General features: G+C 40.1%; 1 protein-coding gene across 3 annotated transcripts in view; it reads left to right on the forward strand.

The window, feature by feature from the left end:
• The window catches only part of Grm7 (glutamate metabotropic receptor 7), an 839,293-nt gene that overhangs the window by 701,127 nt on the left and 124,835 nt on the right, over window positions 1–13,331 (forward strand). For all 3 annotated transcript variants that reach the window (XM_015494953.2, XM_015494954.2, XM_048787053.1), the window contains exon 8: window positions 11,951–12,886. In XM_015494953.2, the coding sequence (XP_015350439.1) occupies window positions 11,951–12,886 (936 nt within the window). The remainder of the gene's footprint in view (window positions 1–11,950; window positions 12,887–13,331) is intronic.

A 13,331-nucleotide genomic window follows, 5' to 3' on the forward strand; every position in this document is an offset into this window, starting at 1 on the left:
GAGTATGACTCACCCCAGGTGAGTGGGTGAAAAGCAATTTGCAAGTTGTTTTCAGTGTGAAAACCTAAGAGGGATGGCTGAGCTGGTTAGAAAAGAAGATTTAGCATCAGTGATGTGAGGACTTCTATTGTTCTTGCTTGCATAGTTTGTCACACTTAAAGCAAGTCAGATTCTGAAGGCTCAAACAAAAAGGAATGTTCAAGGACTTAAAAGAAGGCTTTTATTTCCCCCTAAGGATTTATGCCTTTGTGTATTAATCCTGAAAGTTCTTCAGTGTGATAGAATCTGCCCCTGGCTCCAGATCACATTTTAGGCTCTGTAGAGGATTAGATGGAATCAGATAGTGGCCCCCATTTTTAAGGTATAAGTAGAGGAAGGAGGAAAGTAGCAGATAAAATGCTAAGAGATTTCCAACAAGGGAGAGGCCATTTTTAGCTTGGAGATACCAGGGAAGAGTAGGGACATTTAAGCTGGTTGCTAAAGAATTAGGGAGAAATAATGACAACTGAAAGGATAAGTGTAGATAAAATAATGCAGTTGGGAACTTTTCTTTTTGGTATAGGGCTGGAGCCCTTCAGGAAACTGAGGCAGCATGAAAACACTCCTTCAAACCCTTATTTTTGTAACCAAGTCAGAAAACTTTAAAACATGTCACTCAGAGTAGTGGGCATGAGTTCATTAGAAGTGATAGGAAAAGGGAAAGAGGGGACACTCTTAAGGGAGTGCTGAGAGCCACAGCCGTGTCGGAATGGCCCCTGGCATTTTGCCAGAAGTAATGGTTGAGAGGTGACGCCAGCTAGCCATTAAGATGATGATAATTAAGCTAAGCTGTGTATACTTTTGAGTTCTCGCAGAGTTCCCATTGAGTTCCAGTTGAGCTCTCGCGGGGATTCCCGGAGAGTTCGTGTTGGTGGGTGGAATTCAGGTGGAGAGAGTTCTGGTTGGTGTGTACAGTGTGCCTGGAAGGGCCACATGGGTGGCGTGAGTTCGGAAATAAAGTTTGTTCCTGCTTGAGTGGCTGGTGATTTGTGCCCAGCCAGACTGCGGCAAGGGAGAGAGGGGATCCTCTCAGGAAGGAGAGGGATGGCATGCCTCTTCTGCACTCCAGTTTTATTGGGAGTACCAGGAAAGTTTCCTGAGAGTCCCTCCCAGGTTAACCTCTGACTTTTGACTGACAGCAAGATGACATCAGATGTTCAAGTCCCTACCACCATGACAACTCTAGATCACTTGTCCCATGCTGGTTCTAATTGAATTCTCAACCATAAATTCTTGCAGATTCTATGGTTAGAATGAATTATCCTTATCTCCCTGAGTTTTGGGATCTAGCCTTTGAAGAGGGTCAGAAAAGTCTCCCCCTTCTGGGTAACTTGGGTTCCTCTTATTTCTTTATTTTGGCCTGCATTTCGCCTGCAGATAACAGGTGGTTTGCTGAGGAATGTGACAGCAAACTGTTGACTTAGTGGAGCAGGGCTGCAGATAAATGGCTTCTTGGAAAAGAAAGCATATGGGGGTCAGCACAGTGGGCCCAGTTTATAGAATTATTTCTTTAACCTCATGTTCTCGCCACTCATGTCTTTCTGTCCTGTCTCTTTCTTGAAAGGGAAGCTCAAGCAATGTCCTTTGCTAGCAGATTCATGGTAGGTAGAGGATGGTGTGGAAGATCAATGTCGAAGTGACTAGAATACTCCAATGCAATGTCTACAATGGCTCTGTCTGAGGTAGTGGAGACTCATTCAGATTGTAACCAGTGTACAGTAGAATTCACACTTGCTTTCCAAGAAGGCTCTCTGGCAATTTGAGACACATAGTCAATGTGAGCCACTATTCTCAGATGTAGGAGTGACATTACAAGATAAATGTGGTCTCTTCCCTCATAACTTGCCTTTGAGTGAGAGGAGATGAATAAAGAAGTGATATCCACATATTTAATTTCAGGTAGTCCTTGCTCTGCAGATGAGTACAGAGTGAGAGACAAAGGGGGAGACAGAAGTCCTGAGGACTTTAGTGGATCAACATTACTGAGGACAGAAAGGAAGGGGATTCATGGAGAAGGCTGGGATGACTATACAGTGCTTATGTTCTGAGGGCAGCATCAAAGTGTGTGTGTTTGGGGGGCGGGTGTCAAAGATGACTGTGTTGTCCCTAATAATGATTTTAGTAGACAGAACTGTTTACTGTCTTAGACAATGTGAGAAAATGTTATTTTCTTAATAAGTCTGGAAGATAATTATCACCACCTCTCTTTCATAGATGAAAAGAAGGATTTTCAGAGAGCTGAAATAATTTTCCCAAGATCACTCGGGTAGAATGTGACTCGTGTGCATCTGTTCCCAGCCCTCAAACTATGAACTCTTGAGTACAATTAAGACAGGTTGGAAGGTATATGGAAAGATCTAGAAAAAGGGAAGGAAGATGACACATTCAGGTTTAGATTTACAGACTGAAATGCCACTGTGACATTTACTACTGGTAATATGTGGCTGGAAGAATTGGATCTCGAGGTGGGGAGAGAAGAGGACTGGAGAGTCCATCATAAAGGTAATTGCATGGGTCAAATGATCATAAGAACCATAAGATGTTTTAATTAAAATAATTTTTACTTAGGTAGCATCTCAGGCTCCACCATGGCTCCTTATACCTGTCATCTCATTTAGTCTTAGTAAAAATTAAGTTCAGAATGCTGAGACTGTATTGTCAATGTGCCTGTGGTCCTGCTGTCTGGAGGTGATGGATCTTGTCTCTAAACACAAGAAAGTGACTTTGAGCTCATGCTCTTTCTATTTTGAGGCATACCTAAGTTTACCAAAGTAGAAAGAATGTTCAGAGAACAGCCAGGGACATCATGAAGTCGAGTTCTATCCTTAGCTCCAGATGGCATGGCTTGTTTTCCTCCTGCTCCATGGTATGCTAATTGTGTTCATTTTCCCTCTACCTAGCAATTGAGTGCTCCCTATTTTATTTCCTTTCTTTCCAAAAGAAAATGTCAAGGACATGTTAACTGCAAACATTTCATTGTATAGGTAGGTAGTAAATGACCAAAAAGCAGAACTCATGATTATGGATCCTTCCGTCATTTAAAAAGAAAAAGTAATCAAATATATTTTAACAGGTACATAAAACTCGTGCATATTAACAAGATAATATGTGATATTTCAACAGATGTATACATTCACATTTACACATTGTGTTAGTGAACTTTTTTTCACTGTGACCAAATAGCAGACAAGAACGTCTTAGAGGAGGAAAAGTTTGTTTTGGTGTGGAGTTTCAGAGGTTTGGTCCATGGCTGGGCCCAAGGTGAGGGAGAACATCATGGTGGAAGGATGTAGCAGAGGAAAGCTTCCAATCTCATGGCAGCTGGAAAGAGAGATGGAAGGGGAAAGGGCCACAGGTAACATGCAGCCTTCCAGGGCATGGCCCCAGTGTCCCACTTCCTCCAACCACACCCCATATTCCTACACTTAACCATCCAGTAAACCCATTCGATTAAGATGAAGTAATTAGATTGTGGCTTTTATAAATGCATCACTTCACCTTTGAATATTCCTGCATTAACATAGGGGATTTGGGGGGGACACCTTATATCTAAACCATAATGTATATGTATCTCCTCAAACAGCTACCATTTTCCTGTGATTAAAACTCTCATAATCCTTGCTCCTAGCTTTTTTAAATGTGTAGAAGATTTCTGTTATATGGCACAGTAGCATATCAGAGATTCTTGCTACTATGCGATTGCATTTTGGTACCACTTGATCGAACTTGCTCTGTCCTTTCCTCCCCACTACTCTCTCCAGCTTCTGGCAATCACAGTTCTACTCTCAACTTCAAATTCTAACTGTAGAAAAGTTAATTCTCAAGGAGCAGTTCTGTCTGTTCTCTCCTTCATCACATCCTCTATCCACTGGTTGCAGCAATGCTATTGATGCCCTTTCCAGAGGTTGAGTTTGCATAGTAGATAAGTGGTGAATGCTGCGATCTCACCAAGCTTACACACTGGCCCAGGAGCTTGACTTTAATCAACTCACGTATTTGCATAATGAGAAGTTGTGTTAAGTGGTATGGAGAAGGATCTTTGCAAGTTTATAAAAGTGAGACCCAGTCTGGTGTGTCTGAGGACTTCCTGAGTAGCAATCTGGTGAGCTGAAGAGGTATGGAGCCACCACAGTTTCAGAAGCTTCACAGAATTGGGACAAGGTTAGGCAGGTGATGCCAGTTCTTGGTATCCCTACCCGATTATGCAGTGCCATCTAGTAGGTTGAAGAGCAGTAAAAGTCACTGAAAAGGTTAAGGTAAAAGAGTGACATAATTGGACAGGCACATTGAAGAGATCATTCTGGCTCTTGGGCTTAGGAGGTAGCCAGCAAGTTGAGGAAACTCTACAGAAAACTTTTTCAAAAGAGGATGTGAGAGCAAAGATGAAAAAAGAAGGTTCAGATCTCAAAGGCACTAATATTATGTCTGCAAATAAAACAGTATCCAGTGCTCAGTAGTTTTTGGATGAAATAATAAAAGTGGATGCATGAAATAAAACTGAAGAATTGTTGGTCATTTATATCTGGGGGAGGCTAAAGGGAGGGGAGATGTCAAAGATGAGCCTAACTATTTCATAGATAGATAAGGCTTTGGTGCACTAGGAATTTGAATTTTTGTTTTGTTTGATTCAAGTCAGCTGACTTTTTTTTTCTGTGACGGACCAGCTAGTAGCTAGTAAATATTTTAGGATTTTCAGGTTGTATATTCCCAACTGCTCAGTTCTAGTATTGTTAGCACAAATGTAGCTGTAGATAATGTGGAGTGTGGTGTTCTAATAAAATATTATGTCCAGAACAGGTAGTGGGCAGGACTTGATCCATAGGCTCTAGTTTGCCAGCCCTTGTGTGAACCACAAATCCAATATTGAACAAGTTGAATTTCGGGTATTTCTGAAGAATCCGTGTGAATTATATTTACCTAATTACATTATCTTTACATTCAGTCTTTAAAAACCTTATTTTATTAAAAAAAATTTGTAGTTATAAACAGCATACCCTTATTTTGTTTATTTTATTTTAGTATTTTAAAAATATTTTTAGTTATGGATGACACAATACCTTTATTTATTTGTTTTATGTAGTGCTGGGTTTGAACCCAGTGCCTCATATGTGTGAGGCAAGTGCTGTATCACTGAGCCACAATTCCAACCTAAAAAACCTTATTTTCAATAATATTTAGTAAATTAGAATATGATTCAATATCCATCTTTGAGTTCTCTTTTAGGGAACTCTGTCTCCAGAAGAGGAATAACTAAGAAATCAAGGGTAGTCAGCATGTTAAAAAAAAAATTAAGAAATTACTCCTCTGTCAGCAGTACCGTCTCACCCAGAGCTAATACAACAGGCACACTCTGTTAGCATTTGTTTAGTCAATTTTCTGAGCTAGTAATACTTAGCGAAGCTATTAGGAAAGGTTTATTTTGCCTCATGGTTCTGGTCTCAGGTCAAGGAGTCGTGTATGGTGTTGACATTCTTGTTGGCAGAGTCACAAGACAGCCCTGTGCATCATGACTTGATGAGAGACAGGAAAGACAGGAACCACACTAAATGAATTTTACAGTAGATCCACTCTAGAGATATCCTGCTACCCCTCTGATCCTTAACCTCATAACCATTAATCCTAGGAATGAATTAATAGATTTTTAACAAAAGAGCCCAAATAACTCTGTAAGGGTCCTGCATTGGAGGTTAAATTTGAACAAGAGTTTTGGAGGGAACAAACCATATTTAAGCCACAGCACCATAAAAGTTATAAAAAGTCTAGAGATTCCACATAAGACTGTCCTGATTTCTTCTGAAAAGGAAAAACAGATGTATAAAGGAAGTTGTGAAACCAAGTAAAACTGGCCCCTTTTATTTTGGGTGTAGAAAGCTTTCATGGAAGACTTACAATGATTCATGGGTGCCAATTCTTCAGTTAGTCTAGGAGCTTTGAATTCTGCAGGTTTAAAATGAGGATGCACCTTGTTATTAAGGAGACAGAAACACAGATGGCTTATATGTTCTTGATGTATAATTTAGTAGGATTGTATTTCTTTTACCTTGGATGCTTTAGGAGGAAGGGGTGGGTCTTACCCCCACATACTTCATTTGTTTACTTCTGTGCCCAGTTTCTGAAGGCATTTTAAGTTGTTTGACCAATGATGATAGTGAAACTTAGGTCCAGAGATCTTCCTGACTCTGCCAATGTACAATTCCTCTATGTTTCCATTATACTGTAATAGACTATAAAGAAGTATTTTAGGTCACCCATTCTGACTTCCAGTGAGAAATGGTAAATCACAAGATCCAGAAAAGAGGATCAGAGATGTACCTTTATATTCACTGAGTTCCTGAAACAGCACAAAGATTTCCTTCTGCATGCCAGCCCTAGGGACATCTTAGTTCAGTGGTTCCACACATTTTATTTGCCATCACCTGGGGAAATGAAAAACACACCTGTATGCATTTCACACCCCAGGGATTGTGATTTAATTGGATGGGGGTGTGGTCCAGGCTTTGGAACTTTTAGGAGATCCTTGAGTGATTCAAATATACAAGCAAGGTAGGAAGCCTGGTTCGTTCAGAGTGGAGAGTCAGTTCCACACCAACTCCTCCTCTCAGTCTCTGTGTTGGGGACTGCACACAGATGAAATTCTGAATCCCTCCTCCAATACTAGGAGGCTTTAGCAAATGAAACATACTCCTAATATTATATAGACTATTTTCTTCCTACAATATATTGAATAAAAGGGGGTGGTGATAGATATAATTTGAATGAGTATAATTTCAATGAAGTTTCCTATTGTAATAGATAAGTCCTAATCTTCTGTTCCCAGGCCAGTTATGCTAATGTTTAAAAAATAGGGGCCGAGGGCTGCGGGTATCTAACATGTGCAAGGCTCTGAGTTCCATCCCCAGAACCATAAAAATTTTGAAAATTTAAAAATGAAATTAGGGACTGAGTTAAAAAGACATAGTTGCTTCAGAATTTCTATGACTCTTGTTAGCCCTCCGTCTCACCCGCAGGTGAGAACTGAAACTGACTCTTTCCTCAGGTTGAAAATTCTGCATTGCTATGTGCTTTTATAAAAAGCTTCCCCCCTCAATAAAATGGATACATCAAAATGGATAGGATACATGTATTTTAATGAACAAACAGCATTTTAATAAGATTCCTTTTGTAGGTTAACTCATTCTATTAAAGATCTAATAAGTAGAAATAATATAGCAGAGAACTGTACAATTCAGGCCCCAGTCAGCTTGGACTATGGAGTTAATCATTGGAAATATGCAAGTAGAATTTCAGCAAGAAAAATATCCTTGGAGTAACACAATGTCTATCTGGGAAAAGGAACAGATCTCTTCTAGATAAAAATGGAAGCAAACTGTTTATAAAAATTCTTTGTTTGATTTTTGTTTTTGGCAGCATGACAGAAACTAATTTGGTTTTATTTTAAAATTCTAGTGATAATAAGGTTTTGCACATTCCCTCTGGAGTAGCTCTTTCTCTACTGTAGCTAGACCCCAACTTTCCACATGTTTGTTAGGGAATTTTTAGCTGACACTTGATTTTTCACTTTTCTGTCTGAACCAGAAACAATGGACTTGGTGCTGATTCTCTGAGTCCAGTATTTCATTATGCTTTCTCAGGAATCGGAGACGAGTGTTTCTGAGCACATGCAAGTCTAGTCCTTGCTTTCCTTCTACAGTTACCCATTATGCATGCAAGAATTTGAATTATTGGAAAATTGTCGCTGCCTCCCTCTGTTGAAGATTGAACCTAGGGCCTCACACATACTAGGAAAGTGTGAGCAACATAATTGGTCCAGAATACCTTTTTTTCTTCTTTGTGTCTATGTTTTAAGACTGAAGAACACTTTCCCAGGATTCCACACCAGGATTGTTCTTGCTTTCATTCGCCAGAGCTGAATAATCTGCTCTTGCCCAAACTACTGATCTAATCATCCATGTCTTCATGCCATTTCTTAGGTTAACTTATGGTTCTAGAAGTAAAGCTCTTTTTCTTGTAGAGCAGTGGGACCTCAACAGTCCTTCCCCATAAGGCAGACACTGACCAGATGAGGAGGCATCAAACAATTGTCAGCTCCATTTACCCATGAAGAAAACACGTAGTCATCTGGATGTAAGCCTGTATCTCCTAATGAAGATGATAAACATACCAACCTTTACTCTGATCTGTCTGAACCTTACATTTGGCTTTCCAGCTAACTGAAACACAGTCTGGTTGCAGAGTTCAGAGTAGCCTTGAAATTTATATTCCTACCACCTTTCATGCAAAGTAAATTGACTGCATATTTGATTTTTCACAGCCCCTAGTGTTTACCCTCCCTGCAATAGCTGCCTGTGGGCTTTTGCTGCTAATTTTTTCTTCTTGCAAAACAAGATACTGTCTCTGTGCGGATGGGCAGGGATGCACACAAATCAGAGTGCATCGTTTTAACAAAATCTTTCTTATTGGAACTTTGAAAGGTTAGATGGGACTTATGCTTTCAATGATGATTTTCTTAGCAAAGTGAGTAAACTAGACTTTTGTTCATTTGAAGCAACTTTGTTGCTTTAACATATACAATTAAACTGAGTTGAAATCTCCTTTAAATGAAAATTGAGAACAAATTAAGTAATCAGTCAATGTAACATTTGTGGTTATAGCTCTTGTATATATTAGGATAAGTTGAGAAGAGAAAAAAAAAAACTGTTCAGCATTGCCAGACATTTTGTTTTATTCCAAAAGGGAAAAATCTGTGAGTTGGCAGTGTTTGAAATTGACTGTAAAATATTACATAAAATGATAATTTGTTTTCATATTTATATGAGCCCTGCATTTATTTCCACTGATCCAATTTAATCATATGGTAAATCAGTATCCATAAGCACTAGAATGAGGAAACCTCCAATTTATCTAATGAAATGTATCTATTTGTTTGGTTTTTCCATCTATCCTAGTAACCATGAGTAGGGCCTTTTAATTTGACATTTGAAAACATTTGTATTAATAATAGCAATTTTTAAATGTTCGTACCTCTTGAAATGTGACATTTATAAAGTTAATGCATATATTTTTTTCTGTCTTATTACAAGTTATTTCCTTAATGTTATGGATTTGGGATGGCTGCCAGTGACTCACTGCCTCAATAACTGATGATGTTGAGAAAGAAATGATTATGCTTTAAGATATTTAGTTAGATTTATGAGTGCTGACTTGGGTTTTGTGTGCAGGCAGATGAGTTCACATTAGAGTCATCTGAAGAGTCTGGGTCTCTGGTTAAAGTTTAAATTCAGCCATTGGAAGGTCATGATATTTTATGAAGTTTAACCCTTGAGCCATCTACATACATACTTTTTGGAATCAGCTGCTTTTGATTTTAAGCATAGTTAACATTCAGTTATTAATAAAAGCACCCCTCCCTGCTGTGTATCCTGTACAAACAGAGCACTGGAATTCCAAGGAGCAATGAATTATTGGTTTGTTTCCTCCTTAACTCTTAAAATTATGCATTTAGAAAAGTATATAGAATTTCCAGTAACTTTCTAAGCTATTTTTGATCAACTGTATTAAAAATTTGATTAATGAGATATGGGGGGAGAGAATCATTTGTTAATTAGAATTTGTTCTGTAAAATAATTTGCTGACTTGTAGATATTAAAATTATTTAGTGCATATATTGCTCAGGATTCGTGGTTTAGGGAACAGAAATGAAATTCATAATGCTTCAACATACGTGAATTTACTATCTTACATACCATACTCTTGGGAAATTCCTGCTTCAGGCATAGCTGTATCCAGGAGTTCAAAGAAGTTCACCAGTTACTGATCTCTTTATACTCTGTTATCCTCTGTGTTGGCTTTATTCTCTGGCACTTTCTGTCCTTGTTTTATCCATGAACACTAGCTTCCTTGTGTTCTGAAAACTCCAATTGCACCAAAGGCAAAGACTTTTTTTCCTGTGTATTATCTCTCGAAAAGTCAGGAAATGAAATTTGGTGATCAGGTACACAAAGATCTCATCCTTGACCTAATGCTCTGTCTAGAGGCTGGAATCTATCAGTGGTTGACAGACGGTATTTCCCAACAATCAATTGGATCTTGGTAGAGATGCACATTTTCAGGCCCCATTCCAGGCCCAGTGAATCAGAAAACCTGGGAGCAGGCTTAAGGTGTTGTCTTCCAGCAATCCCAGCTGGTGCTCCAGAATGCCACAGCGGTCTACTAACTGTTCAGTCTGGCTCCTGAGCTCACCCTACAGCTTCAGTGAAATCTCAACCCAACAGAAAGCACACAGCAAAGACATCTGAGGAACTGATAGGAGGAAAGAGAAAGAGCAGAGGCTGTGCTGGCCAGCAGGACAGATGCCCATGTCAATGAGATTTCAGCTCAGTAAGGTGGTTTTCCCTTTTGTCTAATGCCGTTACTTCTCAGAACACTGCCGCTGATGAATCCTCCTCTAGAAAACCAATACTCTAATTAGGCAAATACACTTTCATCCTCTTCTAGGATACAGTGATTTTCTTTAAATTTTATTTCTAAACAAGTGGATGGCCAATCCTAAAAGGTTTCTGGACCATGTTATTTTCTTATCAATTATTATTATTCTGATCTCTAAGGCATCCAGTTAATCCTTCAATGACCAGCCTTATTGCTCCTCTTTGATAAATAATCAAGTAAGTTCACTGAATTTTAAAAGTTTTCAATGAAAATGGCAACAATGCCTGCTAGAATTTGGGTAAGATGGTCAGCACTGAAACATGATCTAAAATAATTTTTAAGTGATTATTTTATGAAAGCTCCCAAGAAGGGGGAAGAAGGAAAGTTTCACTTTGCTGACATTATTTTTGTGATTTACAAGTTGAACTGTGACACAGGCTTAGTATCCAGAGGGAGGCAGAAGAGTACACGCCAGTGTTTCTCAATTTATCAGTTCCCAAGAATCCTCTGGGTGCTTGTTAAAAATCTACAAACAGTGTACTCTCATGATACAGTCACAGCAGTGATTACATGCACAATTGACAAGAGCCATTTAAGGAGTCAGATCAGGTGCCCACCAGCGGATGAGTGGATAAGGAAAATGTGGTATGTAGACACAGTAGAGTTCTCAGCCCTAAAGAAGAATGAAGTGATGGGACTTGCTGGTGAATGGATGGAACTAGAGAACATCATGCTAAGTGAAATAAACCAGACCCAGAAAGTCAAAGTTGAGTGTTTTCTTTCATATGCAGAAGCTAGAGTAAAACAAGGAATAAAAAGTTGGGGGGGGTGTAATCCCATGAAAATAGAAGAAGAGAGGTCAATGGAGTGGAGGAAGGGCTACAGGGAGAAGGACAGGGAAGGGTTGAATGGTGGAGTGCTCTGACCAAACTTTCCTATGTACATATAGGTGAGATTCACTGTGCTATATTTATATGAATAGCTATAAAGTACTGCTATAGACAGACAGAAGGAAGGCCAGTGGAGTCAAGAAAGGGGGTCAGGGGAGGGAGGAGAGGAGGGACAGGGGAAGCACTGGGGACAGGAATGAAGCAGATTATATTCCATGCTTGTGTGATACTGTCAAAATGAGCCTTGCTATTATGTGTAACTACAATGCACTAATAATTTTTTTTTTAAAAAAAATCCAGAGCCCAAAGTTCTTTTTTAGGATATTTTTATTTGGGAAGTCAGCAATGGAAACATTTAACTTGTGTTTTTAGTTTTTGTCTGTAAATTCTCACAGTTAGCATGTCTGGAGCAGAGTCTGTATTGGTGAGTGTGCAGGTTGCTGGACGCCAATGGCCATGGCTGTCACTAGCAGGGGATGAGCTGTTTAGCTTCATCCACCCAGTGTTAGCTGCTACTGTAGCTGTTTGCTAATGTTGGTTGTTGTTCTCTTTTGAGTAACCTGCCTGTCTTCCCTTCTCTCCTTCTCATGCTGCAGATAGAGGACATGCAATGGGGTAGGGGTGTCCGGGAGATCCCGCCCTCAGTGTGCACGCTGCCCTGTAAGCCTGGGCAGAGGAAGAAGACCCAGAAGGGAACACCCTGCTGCTGGACCTGTGAGCCTTGTGATGGATACCAGTACCAGTTTGATGAGATGACATGCCAGCACTGCCCGTATGACCAACGTCCCAATGAAAATCGAACTGGCTGCCAGAATATCCCCATCATCAAACTGGAGTGGCACTCCCCCTGGGCTGTCATCCCTGTCTTCCTGGCGATGTTGGGGATCATCGCCACCATCTTTGTCATGGCCACTTTTATCCGCTACAATGACACGCCCATTGTACGGGCCTCTGGGCGGGAACTCAGCTACGTTCTGTTGACAGGCATCTTTCTTTGCTACATCATCACTTTCCTGATGATCGCCAAACCTGATGTGGCAGTCTGTTCTTTCCGGCGTGTTTTCTTGGGCTTGGGGATGTGCATCAGTTATGCAGCCCTTTTGACTAAAACCAATCGGATATATCGCATCTTTGAGCAGGGTAAGAAGTCAGTGACAGCTCCCAGGCTCATAAGCCCAACGTCACAGCTGGCAATCACTTCCAGTTTGATATCTGTGCAACTTCTAGGTGTTTTCATTTGGTTTGGGGTGGACCCACCCAATATCATCATAGACTATGACGAACATAAGACCATGAACCCTGAGCAGGCCAGGGGCGTTCTCAAATGTGACATTACAGACCTCCAAATCATTTGCTCCTTGGGATACAGCATCCTCCTCATGGTCACATGTACTGTGTATGCCATCAAGACTCGGGGTGTGCCAGAAAATTTTAACGAAGCCAAGCCCATTGGATTTACCATGTACACGACTTGCATAGTCTGGCTCGCCTTCATTCCGATTTTTTTCGGCACTGCACAATCAGCGGAAAAGGTAAGTGGAAACTCACATCACTCCATGCTTTTCACAAATGTGTTTTTGTTAAGCATCAAAAGCAAATAGGTTTTATAAAGTAGGAGGTTTTACACATGCAGAATGGTATTTCTAAGAGGAGAAACAGCCAAATGAATAGGCACACATGTTCCAGGAAGCTAAAATTTGCAGTGAACTGTGCATAGTCCTTTGAAAACTGACCAGAGGTAGCCTTTTCAAGTTAATTATATGTACAACAGAATTATTCAATGCCATAGGAAATTATCCAGTATAAGATGATCTAATCTATCTAAATTACACCTTTCTGTTCATTCATTCATATCCCACTCTGCTTACACACATATTTCTTCAGGATAGAAGGTGGCCGTGGGACACATTTTCCAGGTAGGATCTCCCCCCCCCCCGAACCCCGCATCCGCCCTGCTGCCTCGGTCGCTCCTCCGCT

The sequence above is a fragment of the Marmota marmota genome, unplaced genomic scaffold, assembly GCF_001458135.2.
Source record: "Marmota marmota marmota unplaced genomic scaffold, marMar, whole genome shotgun sequence".
Lineage (NCBI taxonomy): Eukaryota > Metazoa > Chordata > Mammalia > Rodentia > Sciuridae > Marmota > Marmota marmota.